At 39.8% G+C, this 18,966-nt stretch overlaps 1 protein-coding gene across 5 annotated transcripts in view; it reads left to right on the top strand.

Moving 5' to 3' along the window:
* Nucleotides 1–18,966, top strand: part of nav3 (neuron navigator 3) — a gene marked incomplete at its 5' end in the record, with an annotated part of 209,255 nt that overhangs the window by 41,550 nt on the left and 148,739 nt on the right. For all 5 annotated transcript variants that reach the window (XM_079263304.1, XM_079263306.1, XM_079263303.1 and 2 more), the window contains 2 exons: nucleotides 12,301–12,418; nucleotides 14,747–14,799. In XM_079263304.1, coding sequence (XP_079119430.1) covers nucleotides 12,301–12,418; nucleotides 14,747–14,799 — 171 coding nt within the window. The remainder of the gene's footprint in view (nucleotides 1–12,300; nucleotides 12,419–14,746; nucleotides 14,800–18,966) is intronic.

Genomic DNA, 18,966 nt, shown 5'->3' with positions numbered 1-18,966 from the left:
CATTCTAGTGAATCAGTGATGTGCTTCCTTGATGTTGGATGTTTGCTGAGGTTTTTAAATGAGGTCAAAATGAGTGCAGAGGAAGTTGAGTCAATCAGATGTCTCTTCGTTGGAAGTGGATGTCCGCCTCATCATGGTGTTATCTTGTTTTACATTTGCCTCCTCCTCTGCTTTCCTGAGGACTCCATCACAACTATTCTCTGACTCATCTCACAAACAGAATGATGTATATATATGCAGGTGAATTAGCATGTTTCTGATATTCTAATGCACTTTAGTCAACTTGCTGTTGCACCAGAGCTGTTTGAGTTTACTGACATGTGCTTTAAGTAAAAAAGATGCTTCATCAAGCTCATCCTGGAAGAAATCTGCCTTGTTTTAATCTGCAGCATCTGCAAAAGATTTTTTTTCCTTTTCATTTTGGTAAATGAAGATTTTACACATTCCATCAGCAATACACTGATCTGTTCCTTTAAGGTTGTGACAGGAGGGATCTGGTTTATGTGTTCTAGCTACAGGGAACACTGGGAAATATGCTTCATTACTAACCAAAAAGCCAAAGCCACCAAGCTTTTTGAAGCGGCCGGCAGTTCTGGCTTTCACTCTCAAACTGTGATTCACAGATGATCCTTACATGACTCATTAAGTTCAGCAGTATGACCCTCATCTGCCTTCCAGCAGCCAGCAGCTCCATAAAAGTCAGATTCTGCTGGATTTAGAGGTTGTGTGTTAGAGCCCTCTGCTGGTAGGTTAGTAGGGAGGCACTTTTCACAGAGTGCATCGTAGGGTGGCAGCATTGACGAGAATAATCAGCCTTTTCTTCTCTACATATTGAATTTCACTACTGACTTTAAATGAACTTTTAACCACTGAATGTCACCACAACAGTAAAAGTTGAGTCATTTCTAATCTCGGAGATAAGTACGTTTGTAAAATGAGAGAAGCATTAAAAGTTTAAGTTATTTCAAGCCAAAAACAAACAGAGGTTCAATATTTACTCAGATTTTACTTAAAGATAGTTTTTATGGCCTGCTGTACTCAAAACATGTGTATCCGTTCTTCTAATTGCCTTAAATAACGTTTGCATTTGTTTCAAACATATTTAGCAAACCAGTTTTCCCTAAATCATCTTTTCTGATTGATCACCTCAGCAGATGTTCATTCAAAAACCACAAAACTGCTCCATGAAACCACATTAATAACTTCTTTAAACTGGAGAAACTTCAAACCCATCTTGTTGATGACTGATAGAACAGCAGGGTAATATCTAAAAAGAGGCGATAAATGAGGGGAGATGATGTATTTTACTTTGCTCTTACTAAATCCATTTGAAGTAAAACCTCACCAGTTGAAACAAATTGCACGCATGCTCACATTCAGGTACAATCATGTATTATTATCGTTATCAAAGCCAAAGTCGTTGCTCATATTTCCAGAGCCAATCATGCTAAAAAACAATCAGCCGTGTAGCTGTCAGACTGGTTTGCTAAGTGGTCAGGCGCAGTGTCACTGCCCTGTCCTCGTCCTCTCAGAGGCACGTTAATAAAAAAACAAGCTCAGGCTCCTGGCAGCCTGGCCAGCACCCAATCAAAAATCCATTAATCTAGCGATCTACAGTAATTTGTTTCTCAACAAGCAGATGGCTTTCCCGACTGAAACCAAACAGACATGTGTTGTGTGCTGCATATAAATGGGTTTATAAATTGGCTCGTACGGAAAAAACAAAGGCCAGACATATCCAATGGGACTGATACCTGATCAAGATTTAAGTGGTTGGAGGGCCGCTGTTAGCACAGTTGGCTCTGTTTACCATGTTTATCATGTGCCTGTGAGGACCTGCTGCCACTCCATTATTTGTCTGCTTTTGTTTGCAGAACTCCCAACCTTTTGACCTCCTATCTGCGCAGCCCTGATAGGAAGCCAATGTGCTTTTATTTGTGTATTTCTTTAGCCATTTTCACACTATAAATTACCCTGTTATTACTGTGAATAAGAATCCATTTTTTGTCCAGTGTAAAAAGCAACAGGAGTGAAAGTGCTCCCAAATCAGGGCCCATTGGAACTCATTTGGAGAACTCAGCAGCTGAGTCATCTTGATTTAATGAACAGAAATCCAGTCCGATGCGAGGAAGTGTGACTAATCTGAGCGGGCCGGCGGTGAGTCACACAGAAGCACGTCACATTCTCTTGATTTGGTTTTTGTTGAAATCTGTTCGGAGAATAATTCAAGCCGTCTTGGGGGAACCACATGACAGGATCATGGCAGTCTGCTTGGTATCATGATATGGATCTGTTTGTATGCATCTGCAGCCAACTGTATACTTATAGCAAACTGCTTTGCTACAGCGGGGACACCTAATGACACAGCTGCTCAATTGCCTCACTTGATTCATTTGTGTGTTTTGGAGAGAGGTTGCAAGTTGACGAGGTCTGGAAGAGGCTCTGTGGCATCCCAGAATAGCCGGGTGTCAGCCGGAAGCCCCGCAATGCTTGTTAAGGCCTCCTCGCCGCATCCAAGCAGGAAAGTTCTGCCCGTCATTCGATGCTAACCCTCAATTACGGCTGTTACCACCACAGTGAGGTGATCTAAGCATGCAGACGGAGCTCATCTTGTGAGCTTTCAGCTGAACACACGATTAACACAAGACTCTCCACAGGCTTCTCCTGGTGTGAAATGTCACTCAGATACCTGCTGCTTCCTTATAATAGCTGGATGCAGTCAATCTCTCAAGCTGATCAGGGCTAAACTTGATTGGAGATAGATATGCTCTTTCCTTTGTGTGTTGGATTAAGTTCTTTGTGAAGCATTGAAGAGGAGCCAGCATGGGAGCTGAGTTTGTGGAAGTATGGATGTGTTTGTGTCTTTACCAGCACAATGGTGGCAGTGTCTACATCACAAGACACAGCCAATGAGCCAGACGCTGCCTCACATGCTGCGGTTACCATGGTGAAATGACATATTGTTTGTGTGCATTTAAAGGTCCTATAAACTGTAATGTGTGTGAGAAAACCCCATCCCTTCAGTTTGTGTCCCCTGTCTGGAACACAGTGTCTTGCTTCAGGTGATGTTCATGTAAGAGACTAATCTGTTTCAAGAAAGAAAGACAAAGTAAGTGTGCTGCCATGTGGCTGTTCTACTGTTTTGCCTGCTTTGTCTCTGCATTTTGAAGGCATTTATCTAAGTGACCTGTTAGGACTGAATGTGATGTAAATCCAGCCCTCCTGTTTGAGGTCAAGGCTGCTGACTGAGGGAGGAAGTGAGCTGCTGGATGTGTGTTCAGAGGTTGGATTAAATTGCTCCAGCTTCCTCGCCTGATGGTGATGGAGCTCCATCATGTAAACACGAATGATTTCAGCCCGACTCGGTTTATTGTTTTTGAATCATTGCACGGGGTAAAGTTGAGCAGAAAATGCAGTCTCTGTAGTTGCTGCTCATAGTCATTGAGGTTTGTAATACTTTTTGTTTCATAGCTTGAACATATTCATGATTCAGCTGCAGCCTCCACGTGCCAGGCTGGTGGTGTGAGACAGAATGATAAGAGGTCTGACAGTATTTTTCCTGGCTGGAAATGATGGAAATCAACTACATGTAATCGTTAAAATTCTGCTGCTTTGGCAAATGATCTCCTGTAATTTGCGCTGGTAACCGCTGACAGATTCCCAAATAAATCCACAAACTTATCTCTTTATTTCTGTTTGCCTTCTGTTGTCTGTCTCTAAGCTCCTCATCTGTCTTCAAGCTGTTACTTAGGTACTGTCAAATCGTTTTTTGTTTTTTTTTTCTCACCAGCCTCTTTTTCTCCCTTTCTTCAGCTCTTCGCTCTTTGGCCCTCAGTCCCTGCTGCGCTGCAAGAGATCAGTGCTGATTGGTGTGTGCAATCGCATCCAGCATGGGTTGTCTGTATAAACTTCTCCCAGCCTTGCAATTATGGCATTTTCTGCTCAGGCATTCTCCTGAAATGACAAAATGACTTGGCAGATGGAAGCATAAAAAGGGGATGACTAAATGTTTTAGTTTTTAACAGCATGCGCTCCTCTCTTGCTCTGTCCATAGTGAAGTCATTTGGTCAATACCAGACTGGAAGCACATAAAGATGATTCTCAACCTCTTGGTGTTAAAATCAGAAATCACAGACATCTAACGTACAGCAGCTTATTGTATGTACAAGGAGTTTAAATCCATGCATCTGGTTATCAGTGTTTGCCAATCCAGGTCCTGCATGTTTTATTGGGAACCCACTGTAACACACGTTAATGAAATAACGGGCTCGTGAACAGGCTGCAGAGAACTTGATGAGAAACTTCAGTTATCTGACTCAGGTGTTTTGGAGAAGGAACTTGTCTAATAGGACTCTGAGGACCTGGACGGGGAAACACTGGGTTAAATCCCCATAGACTCCCATGTTAAAAAGACCAACTTCACAGCATAAATAAACATGTTTACAGCCTGGTTCAAAAATCCATTTTTGGTTTATTAGGTCAGGTTTACCTTAATGACAGCTGTGGGGGGAGTGAATTTTTTTTCTAACTCGCCCGATTAAACGTAATTTAATCTAGAAATTCGGCATATTTAGCGGCGTGTCACTTTGATTGACAGGTACCCGATTTGCCACGTCAAGTAAGAAGAACGCAGAATAACCACGGTTATTAACCAGTTAGCAACATGACTTAGCTTAAGCCCACTTACCTCCATTAGCTGGTTAGCGCCTGTTAGCTCCAGGTTAGCACGGTTAGCTCTTAGCTACAGAAAACTTGGAGTTCGTTCGATGTCAATCATCCACCATGACGCTCCCAACCCCACTCTCAGCTCCACCTCTTTGCCCATATTTGTATTTTCCTGGCAATACGATACACATGCCCTTGCCAAGATGGCGATGGTAGGAACCGCCCACCGAGCTTCAATTCAGCTCTACAGAAACCTATGGGTGATGTCACGGAGGCTCCGTCCATCTTTCTATACACAGTCTATGGCTCCAAATCCTCTAACCAAATACACCAAGATTGGTGACAACAGGGAACTCTCTGCTCACCTTCTTCCTGCCTCCAAATTCACCTCAATTTTTGCTTCTTAAAATTGCTTGTAAATAATGTTGTCACATTAATAAAGACAATATTTTTAATTCCTCATCAACATCAATTGACTGATGGAAGCTTTGAGTCTATGTTCTGCATGTTGCAAACAGAAACTTCCGCTGTGGGTGTTTGCAGGATTGGAGTGCAGCCACATTGGAAAGCTGCCTCCTGCTATTACCTCTGGATTAGGTGGGTTTGAGGGAGGCTTCTCTCTTGGATCCCACTACAATATCGTGATGGTTTGGGAGGGAATAAAGATACGTCAGACTTATCAGAAACACCCAAATGTTTTCATGGTGGAAATAACTTCCAGGTGTTCTGATAATGCAGCTGGCCACGGTCTGGTTTTTATTTTTCCTTAGTGGAGGGCGGATACTCCCATCAGAATGCATCAGAATATTGTCAGATTAACCACTCTCCTGCTTCTTGAAAAAGTCATGCTCATCTCTCCCTTCTTCAGAATGAGCTTGTAAAAGAACAGTCCAGTGTAGGACTACATTAGTCTTAGAAAAGTCGGTTTTATAGGAAAGCAGGCAGTCAGATTTGAAGACCATCTCAGTGCAGTGGTTCTCTTTTGCTAAATTAAAGTGGAGCACTTTTCTTTGATTTACTGAACTTTTGCACAGCATCATTTACTTTATTAGTTCCTGCTCTTCTCAAAGATTCTTCGTGCTTCTTCACAAGGATAATTGACCTACTATATGCTTATATTCATGTGCAAAGAGTGGAATACTAATGTTTGAAAGGAATATACATGTTTCATGCAACCATAAATCCAATCAAGCCAAACTGTAAACATTTGTGCAGAAAAAAACCATTTTTTTTCACAGAAACTGTCATACTCTACTTATTTGATGTTTTTCTGAGAGCAGCTGTCAGTTAAACAGCACAGCCTGTACTGATTTTCTGTTGAGTTGGATGCTTTGGATATCTCTTTCTCTACTCTGCCCCATAAACTGTGTCAACAATGATGCCACCATTGGATCTGGGCTGTTTCCATCCTTCCATCACGACCAATTTGTAATGAAGCAAAGATGGAAATGAGGCTGAGAGTCAAGGAGGAAGCTCCATCACATGAAAGTCCTATTGATTCCATTGGCTCATTACTCATTTAGTTAATGCGGCTGCATGTTGTCTTTAATTACATTTAGTACCAGTGCGGGAGGACTACTCTTGCCAAGTAGAGGTCCGCGAGCCAGCTCAACCACAGACCAAAGACCTGTCTACGCTGGCTAGCTTCTTTCAAACAGCATTACACAGCTAAAAGTCTTCCAAATTATTATATTTATGCGCCAACTTCTTTAATGCAGCTAAGCTCTTAATGGATGTGGCTGGGTTGGAATGATGCCCTGATTAAAGAGCCCATACATTAACAGTCATTCGGCAGAAATACATTAATAACTACAGTGAAGTAAATACAGTGAGTCCTGCACAGTTTGATTTCCTCGCTGCTTCACTTTCTCTCATTCTAGCATCTTATCTTTCTCCTTTTACCTGGCTCCCTCCTGAGGCTGAGCAGTGCCACTGCAGATTTTTGCCAATAATACCTGCGTAGCTGTAGTCACTGCATTGTGATCAGCACTGTTGAAGGCAGTTTATCTGCTCCGTGGTAGGATCTCGCTGTTTGTCACCATTTGGGATCCCCAGCGCTGGTCTGCAGAGCAGGTAGAGCCAAACAGGAGAGAGACACTTTCTGCTGCATCAATTAGGATAACATCAGCAGAGTCCGGACTTCTGCTGATTGATGCTGGCTGCCGAAAGAGAGAAAAAGAGCCTGGCAAAGAGGAGGGGGAATCTGTTTACTTGTATATGACTAGCTGGGGTATTGCATTTGTATTTTTGTGCATGTTTACTGTCTGTTCCAGGATGTGTGGCTGTATGATGTCAGTAGTCTCAGTCAGCACCACTGAAGGTGGTGTTATTGCTGATGTTTAGCCTGAGTTGCAGCACTAGCCTCTGCCTCCCAAAGCAACCAGGATTCAGACAGGATAGGTTAATGAGTGCAGGAAGCTGACAGACCCAACTCTGAGCGCCACCGAAGAGTCGGGAAGTGAGCGGATCACTGAGTCAGCGCTCGAGCAGAGACAAGAGGCAAGCTTCTGGAAAAGTGCTTCTTTGATGTTTGTGTTTTGTCAGAAAGCTCAGAGAGGAAAGTGGAGAAGACGTGACAGGTAATAGAAGTGTTGGGTTAGGTTTGAAGCCAGGACTTTAGTTTTTAGTTTTCCCTTCAAGCTTCTGCATGTTTTGACCTTTGATATTTAAAACAAAATATCAAGTTGTGATCTCCCCTCATTTTTGCTTTGCCTAAGCACACTTCAAGACTATTTTCTCTCATATTTTTAAACTATTTTAGGTTTTTCATATATATATATATATATATATATATATATATATATATATATATATATATATATATATATATTTCATGTAGGTTATTGTTCCTTTGCTGATGGACTGAAGGTGGAGCCACAATGATGGCTTTTGTTTGTAAAACATATCAGTTTTCAATTTACACAGAATTTTTGAGCATGCATTGATTTCATGGGGTTGGTAGTCATGTAATGCAGATTTTGCATTAACATAAAACTTTCATAGAAGTAATAGACCTCTTCAGTTTGATGTGTTCAAATATGTCTGTCAGAATATATGAGGGGTTAAAAGCTACAACACCTCTTACTGAGTTAAAGTCTAATCTAACTCACTGTTCTGCAACTTTTTGCTTATGCCTTTTTGGTTTGGCATTAAAAAGACATGGTATCTGTTTGGAATTTATAAACATAAAAACAGGTTGCATGCTGGCATCATGTTGGCTTGAAGCTGCTCTGTAGAAATTAAAAAGTTAAATATTACTAACAAAATCTGAATTTTTATGATAATACTGCGCATGTTTTGGAACTTTTGTGGACAAACGTGTGCAAACACTTTTTTATTAGACTAAGGTTGTTTTCATTGAGGGAGCACTGCTTGACAGGAAAAGTGAGCAAGAACTGAATAATTTTAACAGCCATCTGAACTTTAACTCCTGCATTTTCCAAAAGAAAAATATGTTTTAAAACTTTGTTTTTGCTGTTTCACTAAAATTGTCATATAAACTACTGCATGAGCAACCCAGTGAATGTTTAAGTGAAAAACGGTTTTCAGCCTTTATAAAACATTTCAGCTGTTTACTCACTGCAGCTCAACTTATTCCTTAATTTAATCCTGGTTAACCTACTGAACTCTGTTAAAATAAATATTTTTTTTATTTGCTTTTTATTATCATTTGCATTTTTTATTGGTAATCAAGCCTGACTCAAAATTAATTTTACTATAAAGCATATTTGATCCAAATGTGATGAAGGAAAGAAGTTTAGTCCTGGTCAAAGAAAGAAGAGAAAGGGGACACATCAGTGTAAAACAAAAACTGAGATGCAAATACTATTAAACCTCCTGGTTGAATGGTTAATGCATAACCCTGAAAATTGGTTTAATCTGGATTTTATCCATCCATAACCTGCAGCAGATTATGCAGCAGCTGGTTACAAAATCTCATTTCAGTTGAATTTATTCACTGGGAATCACACCTTCCTCAGGTTGTCTAGATTGCTTCCCCCCTCCTTAAATTCCTTTTTTACAGGAAAATCGTGCTTTTTTTTTATCCACCTGTTTTAAACTAATTTCAAATTATGTTTTTAAAAAGAAAGGAAAACCTTTAAGGCTTGTATGAGGTGGAAATCTTGCTTTAGATGAGGAAACCATGATTAATTTAAACATTGAGTCCTGTTTCTTTACCTGCAGCGTGTGAACTATACTGATGCACATTAATTCATAAAAAAATTTGTCTATTTATTTTGTTTTTTTTACTCTTATAATTGACTGTTTCCTCATTTTCCAGTGTTTTCTCTCAGCTCTGCATATTCTTTTCCTACAACAGTTTGATGCTGTGCAGCTGTAGAGTTAACACAACTCAGACACTTTGTCAGCACCACTGTACTCACACAATGATGGTGGATATCGCGGGTGATGCATATTTTTTCATTTGTGTTGTGTGGAAAAACAGTTCCAACAGCAGGAGGAGAGTTTCTGTGCTCCTGCTCCTCTGTGGAGGTGTACATTTCTCAAGGTTTTTAAAGGTAAATTGTAGGATGGATAAAAAACTGTGGGATAATCACACTCAAAACTCCTGTGCTGTTATCAAAATCCCATGCTTGTATGTTTCTGTTAACGTACATCTTTGTAGACGTCTATTTTCCTGCTGTGTTTATCTCTGTGGAAGCCTTTAGTTATTTGGGTTATGTTTTACAACTTCTCATCATAGAGAAATTCACCGAAGGAAACCACAAATTTCAAACTTCTGAGAGGCTGCAACTTGAAAGAGTTATTTTTCCCACTTTTAAGAGAAAAAAAATGAGAGGGAGCTGCTTTAATTTGTGAGGTTTATGAAGGGGAGAAAGATTATTTCATCATGAGAGGTGGTTAGATTTTATGAGGGAATTCCCCTGAATATGTCTGCCATTTGCGCTGTTGTGGAGGTTCACAAAAACTGAATCTTTGTGCGAAGCCAACTTCAAGAAAACACTGTTATTTATATTTTTTATATTCTTGCTTAGTGGGGCCAGCACTATGGGCCTCTTCTCTTTGCTAACCCTGGTTAATTTTCTATTAGAGCCTCGTGAAAGAGTCCATTTTATAGCTATTAAGATATTTTTCTATTAGTCAAATGTTGCTTTATTCCACAGTTCCCCATGTTTTTGTCAAGAAGGTATGAATCAGGTGGTTTAGTCTAATTTTGCCCTCAAATGACCCTTTTCAGATGTCAGGGTCCCATGCTCACTGAGCATGTTGCATATCTGAGGGGATTTTCACCATTCACAATCTTTCATGCTGCTCAGACCTGTGTTGCTTATTTAATCCAGGGATTACAGGAGATTTCAGCAGGCATCTTTCTGTGGGCTCCTGTGTCTTTATATGGGCTCTTACTGATATTATAAGAACTTCTGTTTAAGACCAATAAGAAGAGATACTTCCTTTCTGAGTGTCTGTGCAAATTTGTATCAAGCCTGCACAGTTTGATGCTCTCTTCCAGCTTGTTTCACAACTTCTGGCTCCTGTTAGACTCATGACAAGTCTTGAAGTTGAAAGTTGGATCTCTCTGCCATTCACTGTCTCTTATTCTCTTGTATATGGCTAACTGTCCTGAAGTCCTTGAAGGACTTGAAGGCCAAATGTGATTCATATCTTTCATCTCTGGAGCCTGGTTAAACCGCAACAGCTGCTGAGAGCTGTCTGCCTCGCGTCGCACGCGGCATTGCTTATCAGCCATCTTATTGGTTCTAATGAGGGACAAAGTGGCTGTTAAGAGCTTAACGTTACATAAATCCACCTGTAAATGTTTTATTTGTGCTTTAATTAGTCAAATAAGTGAAATTCTGTTTTATTCTGACTTTAGCCTAGGTGCTCTTTAATGGATTTTTTTCTGCATGTAAAACAAGTGTCTAGTATATGTCTGAAATACTACATTTCTCCTTTCATTTGGACAGTGGAAGCTGTCACATTAACACCTATCTAACATCTGTGAGGGTTTGTTGGAATGGTTTACTCACCCCCGGCAGAGGGATCAGAGATGGTGTCGTGCTTCATGCAGTCCTGAGTGTCAGAGCTTGATCAAATATTTGTGTTTGAGGGCCTGTAAAGGGCCTGTGTGGACAGTTCTCTCTAGTGTGATGCTGTTATTAAGATGTACATAGGAAACATTTACATGGGAGTTTTAGTTCCGCTTTATTCTTAATAAAAGTTTAATCCGCTTTAAACTGGTTAAAAAAAAAAAAAAAAAAGTCATGTAAACACCTAATTCTGAATGAAAAACGCAATTCTTAATTGAACTTAATTCTGAAGTAAGAGGCCGATTTGTTTGCATTATAAATCCAAACTATTAATTCCTCTGTTGTGTAAACCTTAGTCCTGCTATAAGTTATTTCCTATCATTCTGCACATGCTCATCATTAGGGCTGTGACGATATGCTTTCGTCCCGATCCGATTCCAATTTTTTGGGTGCCGATTCAATTTAAATTGAGATTTTCATGATTCTTCAGATTCACTGATTTTTGTAGACTAAAAACAAAATAAAAAGTACAGAACTGTTTTAGCTCATCGTTTTTCTTGATTTCAATTAGGAAAAAACAACACGAGTCAGACCATCATTCTGCTGCTTAAATGCTATAAAGTAAAATTATTTGAAAAACAAATATATATATATATATATATATATATATATAAACGACTAAATTTTATAATGGATTATTTGCATTCACTGAAAAAGAAGAATTGATTTTTTTTTAAACAAAAAAATCTATTTTAAAATTGTGCAACAAAAAATCCCAATATTTGATTTTTCGTTTTGATATTCCTACCCCTACTTGTTACCTTGTCCCATCGCAATGATGCACATATTCTGCACGTTGTTTTGCCTCTCGTGTTCAGTAGTTTATTTCCTTCTCCCTTTCAGCTGCTGAAAACAAGTGAAGTACGCTCATGTTGAGCTGGTGCTTCAAAATTATAACCAAAATAACAGCAAAACTTCTACTTATTATGTAGTTTTCCATGTTACAACTGGAAAGACGACAAGCAGGAAGCAAAATTTGTTTATTTCCGGTAGATGTAAGTACGTCACATCCACCCTCTTGTCCAATCAGAAACCTTCCGAACCCGCCAATGTAAATAGGAATTAAGTAAGGATGTGTTGTAAACCTCAATTCAGAATGATTATTTCCATGTAAACTTGTATGAGAATACTGTTAATTTGGATTATTTAATCCCAAATTATAAATTAAAAAACATCATGTAACCGTACCCGTAGTACGGTTGTCAGAACTTATTTTCGGGGCAAAGAAATAGTTGATGTAAGGCTGAAGTTGCCTTCGGGGTAAAGCCAGGATCAATTCTCCCTTCCGTGTGTCAACTTCTCAGAACAGAAATGTTTTTTCGTATTAGTAAACAATTTTGTGTTTAACCAAGAGCCTTCATCTTCAGTTCAATTATTCATTTGTTTCCTGTCTTTTACTCAAGTCACGTAGGTCATATTTGCTCAATTTGTTTCATGAGTCAGAGATTTGCTGTCAGACTAAAGGGTAAGCAATCTATAGATGCATCACTGAGTTTTTATCACCAATTCTTCTTACTATCCCTGTTTTCCTCTCTCTCTCACACACACACACAGAAACTAACAAACTATTGTTCTGCTGTTGCAGATTTACACAGACTGGGCCAATCACTACCTAGCTAAGTCTGGCTGTCCACGCCTCATCAAGGACCTGAGCCAGGACGTCACTGATGGAGTCTTGCTGGCGCAGATCATCCAGATCATAGGTAGGCATCTATACACACACCTCACACACGCACATATCTGTGTATTATTATTCAGTCATTCTGTCTGGTGGATGTAATGAGCAGCCATTTCTTCACCTTTTCTCATAGATTTATTGTAGCTTTGAGCATAGCTGTGCCTCAATCTGATATTTTGGTTATTCCTCTTGCTATTGATTCTGGTAAAGCCACATCTGCAGAGATAGAAGATTCTGACACAGAGGGGTGCAGGTGCTTGCATTTCCCATTGGAGCTCCAAGTTATGTCTCTCTTTCTATCCCACAAGTCCCTTCCTCTCCTGCATCTCTTTTCCACTCTCACAGATTTTCTACTCTTTGTTTGACCTACCGCTCATACTCTTTATTCCTCTCTCTGCTATGGCTTACTGACACTCACCCTGAAACTTATTGTAGTAATATGATTAACTTTTCCAAAGAATAGTGTAAGAGATTACAAAGTAAAAGTCCTAATCTTGTTAGTGTTACTTATCCCACTGATACCTTTTTACTCTGACATCTGAGCAGAGAGACTGAATTCACTGCCTCCCTGGGAGCTGCATGGACTGTGCTCAGTTATGTGCAGCATACTAAGCACTAATCAGCATTTAGACTGCCATAATGATTGTCAAAAAAAACCCAAAGATATTAGAAGCTGCATTGCATAGCGCTGACACATATGAAGATTGCTTCAGGGAAGATGTTCCAATCCATTCCCAACTCATCACAAGCTGATGCTTGGTCAAGAGCCTTTTGCATCAGTTTCTAATTATGTTTGATGCACAGAGAACGGATCTGCTGATGCGTATTGCCAGCTATCCTTCTGTAGCAGTAAACAACAGACCGGCTGCTCCAACTGTAACAGGAGCTGCTGCTCCAGGAAAACTTTCTTTTAGAGTGCAGGCATTTTAATAACCAGCAGATAATGAAAGGAGGGCAAGAAAGGTTGAACACCTCCCAGGCATAGGGTTCTTTAGGTTTTTGGTTTTTCTAAATGGATTTTTTTTTTGTTCCAGTGATGATTAAATTCTTTACAAACATATTGAACATCAGAGATTGCCATTAGTTTAAACAATGACATTTTCCACATTGTATTTTCCACATTTTGCACATGTTAGAGTGATGCTTTGGGATTCCCTCTGTTAAAAAAAATCAACATAGTTTCCTCCTCAGCAAATGTCAGTACATAATTAGTTAAGTCTGAGGTCAGGCAACTTCTTAATTCATTTTGTGATGCACATGAATACCCTGGCAGGTGTGGGAAGTTGATAAAGTTTATGCTCTGCTTTTCCTCCACCAGTTGTAACAAGTCATTTTCTGTTTAATTGTAATAAGATGCTCTGTGTTTATCTTGACTTGACAGGGAGCTCTTTGTTGCTATGCCGATTATGAGAGCAGTCACAGAAACAAAGATGATTAAAATGAGTGAAGTTGAGCAGTTTGACTCCTCACTTAAAACTTTTTTTGTAGATTGTAAAACTACATGGTTAACTACACTAAATTACTCTGATATGATCTATTCTACAGTCATGTGGCCGATGCATTTATCCAAAGCAACTCACATGTACCCATGCATACAGTCCCCAGTGCTAACCACTACGCCACTGTGCCGCAGCGCGGTGTTAAGGCAGCAACAAAGTGGGTATTCTGGCATCATGTATATGACAGGAAGAATTCCAAGCAGACAGCTGGTACAACCTGATGATAACCACACTCTAATGAATAATAATTTCAATGCATTTTCTAAGTTACTTGCTCAGCAGTGGTCTTTGCATAGTGTTGTGACTTTTAAAACACTTTTCTGTGCCACATTATCTTTCTTCTCTGTACTTCTGTTCATCTTTGCTCACTTTTTGTGTCCTCATCACTCCCTCTCCATCTGTTTATCGCGCTCACATGCAAACACATTTTCCTCTCTGTTCCACATGCTGCTTTTCTTACTCACGCTGTCTGTCTTTCTAAATCACACATTTTTTTCAGTCTCTGTCTGGCTTCCTTTCTCTCCCATTCTCCACAGCTTCTCTCTCGCTCCTTCTCTGCTGGATTGAAACTTTACCCTCCCTTCTCTCCCCAACAGACAATGAGGCCAAGCTGGCCTGTCAGTAACTCTCTGGCGGCAGCTGACGAATTAGGCAGCTTTGCTTTCCAGACCTCTGCTGTGTTGCTCCACACCTCAGCACGCTTGTGCACTCGTGCACCTCCACATACGCGCTCCTTTGTTAATCTCAGCAGAGGTTTTCTGCTGGATTCATGCACCTGAACTTAAAAGTCAGTAGATGTTAGAATGCTAAAGCTCAGAATGGGATCTCATTTCATCATTTCCTTTCTCACACAGCGAATGAGAAGGTGGAGGATATCAATGGCAGCCCCAGGAGCCAGTCGCAAATGGTAAGTGGCTTTCAGCCGAACTTACATAGTCAGACACATGCATCCTCAAAAGCACTGTTACATGTGAGAGAATTATCATAATGAAGATTATTTATGAACCTCTGACCTTTGACCACTCTGTCGTCTCTGTGAAGGAGTTTTGCTTTTGAAGTTTTGTACAAAAAGAAGTGAAATTGTTTTATATATTGCTGTATTAAAGGAATAATTGGTAGCAAGTGTGATAATGAGGCATAAAGCTGCATTACTCTAGGCCATGCTGTCATAGCGACAGCATCCCCAGACCCTCATCAGTATTTTATTGAAGTTTATGAATCAGGTGATTCATTCCCAAAAGGAAATTACCATAAAATGCTAAAATGTTTGTACTGACAAGCATAATGCTGATACAGTAGTCCCCCTTAAGTGTGTGACGGGGTTTGATTCAGGTGTTCATTAGATGAGAATTTAGAATATATGTTAGCACTTTACCTTGTCTTCATATCCTGATATGATCCAGAATACTTTTAATTAAAAGATATTTTGATGAGTTACAGGGCAAAATTTTATTTGGTGTGTTTGTTTTTTGTTTTGGAAATTAAACACACAACTTTTATTTTGCTAATTTAATAATTAAACTCGTTCATCAATAATGTCTACTTTTACTACTCAGAAAGTTGGTTGTCGCTGCTTAAACCACATACCCGCTTTGCCCAAATCCCATCAGATCTCTGAAAAGTTCAAATATCAACCTTTTTTAATTTATATGCCGTTTTCAATCAGTGTATCTGGCTGCCACACAGCTGAGCGATGCTGGCGGTGTAATTTTCCCTTTCTTTAATGAGATGAAGGGCTGTATAAGCACTGATTGTCGTCACTGTCAGATAATTACCCCTTACTTTAACTAGTGTTGACTAAGTGTTTATACAGTGTTGGTTTGCCCTGGCATCGGCCCTCCTGCCATTTAAAAGTGACTAAAGCTGTTTAACAGCTTCGGCTTGCTGTCTTAGTAAGACACTGTGGCTGAGGAGAGTGTTTGGTCCTTTCAATGTGTTAGTTGACTATCAGATGTCCACATCTACCTATATTTTGACTCCTGGTTAGTTTTAGTGTCATAAATTCTTTGAGGACATTTGAAGTCATGGCATTTCTCTCCAAACTGTCTGTATTTTATGACCGGTTTCACGCATTTAGCACAGTTTTCAGCTGTTGGATTTTTTCCCCCCCTCATGGTGTGACCAGCTGCAGTAGAATCAGGTTGTGCATGTGTTAGAAAAACAACATTAAAGAACCAGCAAGGAAGAAAAAGTTCAGGTCACGTGAAGTCTGCTAACCTCTCACATCGGTGTGTGAGTTCAACATGTCAAAGCCAGTTCTGGAAAAAAAACAAAACAAAAAAAAAACTCCACTGCATTTATTTTTCTTGTCACACAAAGTGCTTCTAGTTCTCACTGGAAACAGCTGAGTCCAAACTGATGCACTGGTCTCTAAGGGCAAGCTGCTGCTGCACTGCAAGCACGTTGCCTGATATGCCAGCATCCTTAGTGTGTGTGTGTGTGTGTGTGTGTGTGTGTGTGTGTGTGTGTGTGTGTGTGTGTGTGTGTGTGTGTGTGTGTGTGTGTGTGTGTGAAGTTTAGCCTTTGTCTCATTCAGTTACTAAGCCCATTGATCCAGCACCTGCTTTGACCACAGCGGGCCCAGCCAGCTTGGGATAATGAAGTTTGAGGAAGCATGTCTGCTCAGAGTGTGGGTTCAGGGGGAAGGAAACATCTGACACATGTGGCATAAAAACACACACAGAAATGTGTGTGTGTTTTTATGATTACCATGGCAGACTAAAGGAAGAGCATGTTTGAGCACTTTTTAGCGTTGTGTTTTCATTGGGATATGTTAACGTGAACTTGATGACAGATGCAGAAGCCACATCTTTTCCACTGTAAACAGCAAACTGCAGCTTCAGAATGAACACATTCTGGACCACAACTCAAGGCTGCAGTTTGTTATTTTCCTTCGCTGAATAATATTAAAGATATTGTAATTGTAGGCTTTAGTTTGAAAACATGAGATGTGATTTCTGGAAACCTGCAATTCGCCACCTCCCACTTTAAATTTAAGCTCCTTGAGAAGAGGCGTCACAGCAGCAGTGCTGTCAGCAGAAGCTTCTACTTGGTTTTCTGACTGGTGAGTCGCTGCTGCTGTAGTGAGTGGACAGGGGCCAACTAAACAGCTGCTGGAAGCTGAGAAGCAGCACAAAATCAGCATTTGTGATCATTTCAGATAGTCATAAACAAGATGAAGTCTTTTTCTTTAAATCCTTGTTCAAAATTCTCAAAGAGAAAAAAAGACGTGTTGACATTTTTGCTTTTCAAAGTCATCTACTGTGATTATTTGAATTATTATGTGAATGGAGTTTCTCATAATGTACCACAAGACTAAAGAGAACAATTTGGAGTATATGGGATTTATGACGAAAAAGAACTTGACCTCAGCTTTTTACATGATAAAATTTCATTTCTCATTGGGGTAAATATCCATCATAGTACCATAGATTTCTATCATAGAGTAAACATTTAGAGTGAAGTAAATACAAGCTGTATGCAAACTTTTATACAATGAATGACTCTTGAGAGAGATTTACACAAAAGTGCCTCCAAAGAGCTTCTGGGTACTTAGTCCTCATAATTACAGGGTTAAACAGTATCACCTCTCCCTGACCAGTGGGCTTATGGGATAGCACCTTGATGAATAGTAGTAGTATGAATAATTAACACCTCTTTTTCCTGTTCTGCACATAGACCTGACCTTGCTCTCATTGAATGATATGCACAGATCTTTGACGTTCTGTCTCTTTAATGTTACACTGTATTACAAAGATATAGTTTTATATCCTGTAACTAGTCTCCATTAGGTCTGAAAGCTCTTATGATTGCATTGGTGAAATTAAAAAAATCTGCCTCATAGATACTTCTGCTACTATTTTTTACCAAAAAGAGAAGATGGAATAAGAGTTATGTTTGCAGTCATTCTGAGTCCAACCTCAGTTCTCCAAAATCACTGGTCTTATCTTTCATACTAGTTGCATTACTGCAGGCAGAGAGTACACCAAAAGATCCAATCCCTTCATCTTTTCTCTCTAGTCGCTATTTGCAATAGTGCATCAATAAGTATATTTCTGTTGGGCAGTAGCACATCTACATCAGGGATCCTCATTCCAGGTCTTCAAGGGCAGCTGGCCTGCAGGTTTTCCAAGTGTCCCTGCTGAAACACACCTGAGTCAGACTTAGACAAGCTCTGCACATCTAAATATAATGTAAATATATGCTAAATATGCATTGATTTAAGTCAAATGTGTATTGCAGTGGGGACTCTTGGAAAGCCTGCAGGATACTGGACCTCGAGGACCTGGACTGAGGATCCCTAATCTACTTAATAGATGCAAACTATATTTCTTACATTTCAGACCTGGTGATTTACGAGTAGAGATTTGGTTAGTAGGGAGTAGTTTGGTTCGGATGCTGCAGGAGCTTATGATTGCAGCTTTTCACTGACCTTCATCTTTGAAGAGGAGGGGGGTGGAAAATTAAGATGCAGGTAGTTTGATTGGCTCAAATTATTTTTTCTTCCTTTCTAGAAGAAAAATGTTTTTTGTCCTCTATTTGCATAATTTCCCTTTTGCATGCACCAACACTTTTACATTATTTTCTGCTGCTCTTTTCTTTTTTGAATATATGATGGAAACTCTAAATGCATTGATGTAAAACTTTAAATGCATTCAATGGATTAGTGCGCTCCTATCATCTCAGCACATTCTGCTATCCTTTCTTCCATCTAAAACTCACTTCTTCTGACTGTGCAGTCTCTCATCTTCAGATGTATGAAGGATGTGTATCAAGGTTTTTGAATCAAGCCAAAAATTATTTTTATTTATCTACAAACCCTTAAAATAATAACGCTCAAACACAGGAATAGCAGGCAAGGATGCCAGAAGAGACCCATTCAGCAGAAAATATTAAGCCTTGCAACGTTAATCCTCCTCATTATAGACAGACATCATTAGCAAACCACAGAGCACTTCCTTTCAGTACAGATGACTGTGCAGTTTAACTCTGGTGTGTGTGTGTGTGTGTGTGTGTGTGTGTGTGTGTGTGTGTGTGTGTGTGTGTGTGTGTGTGTGTGTGTGTGTGTGTGTGT

The sequence above is a fragment of the Telmatherina bonti genome (genome assembly GCF_933228915.1).
Source record: "Telmatherina bonti genome assembly, chromosome: 23".
NCBI lineage: Eukaryota > Metazoa > Chordata > Actinopteri > Atheriniformes > Telmatherinidae > Telmatherina > Telmatherina bonti.
Note: the sequence above shows the minus strand (reverse complement) of the source record. Positions and strands in the feature narration are given on the sequence as shown.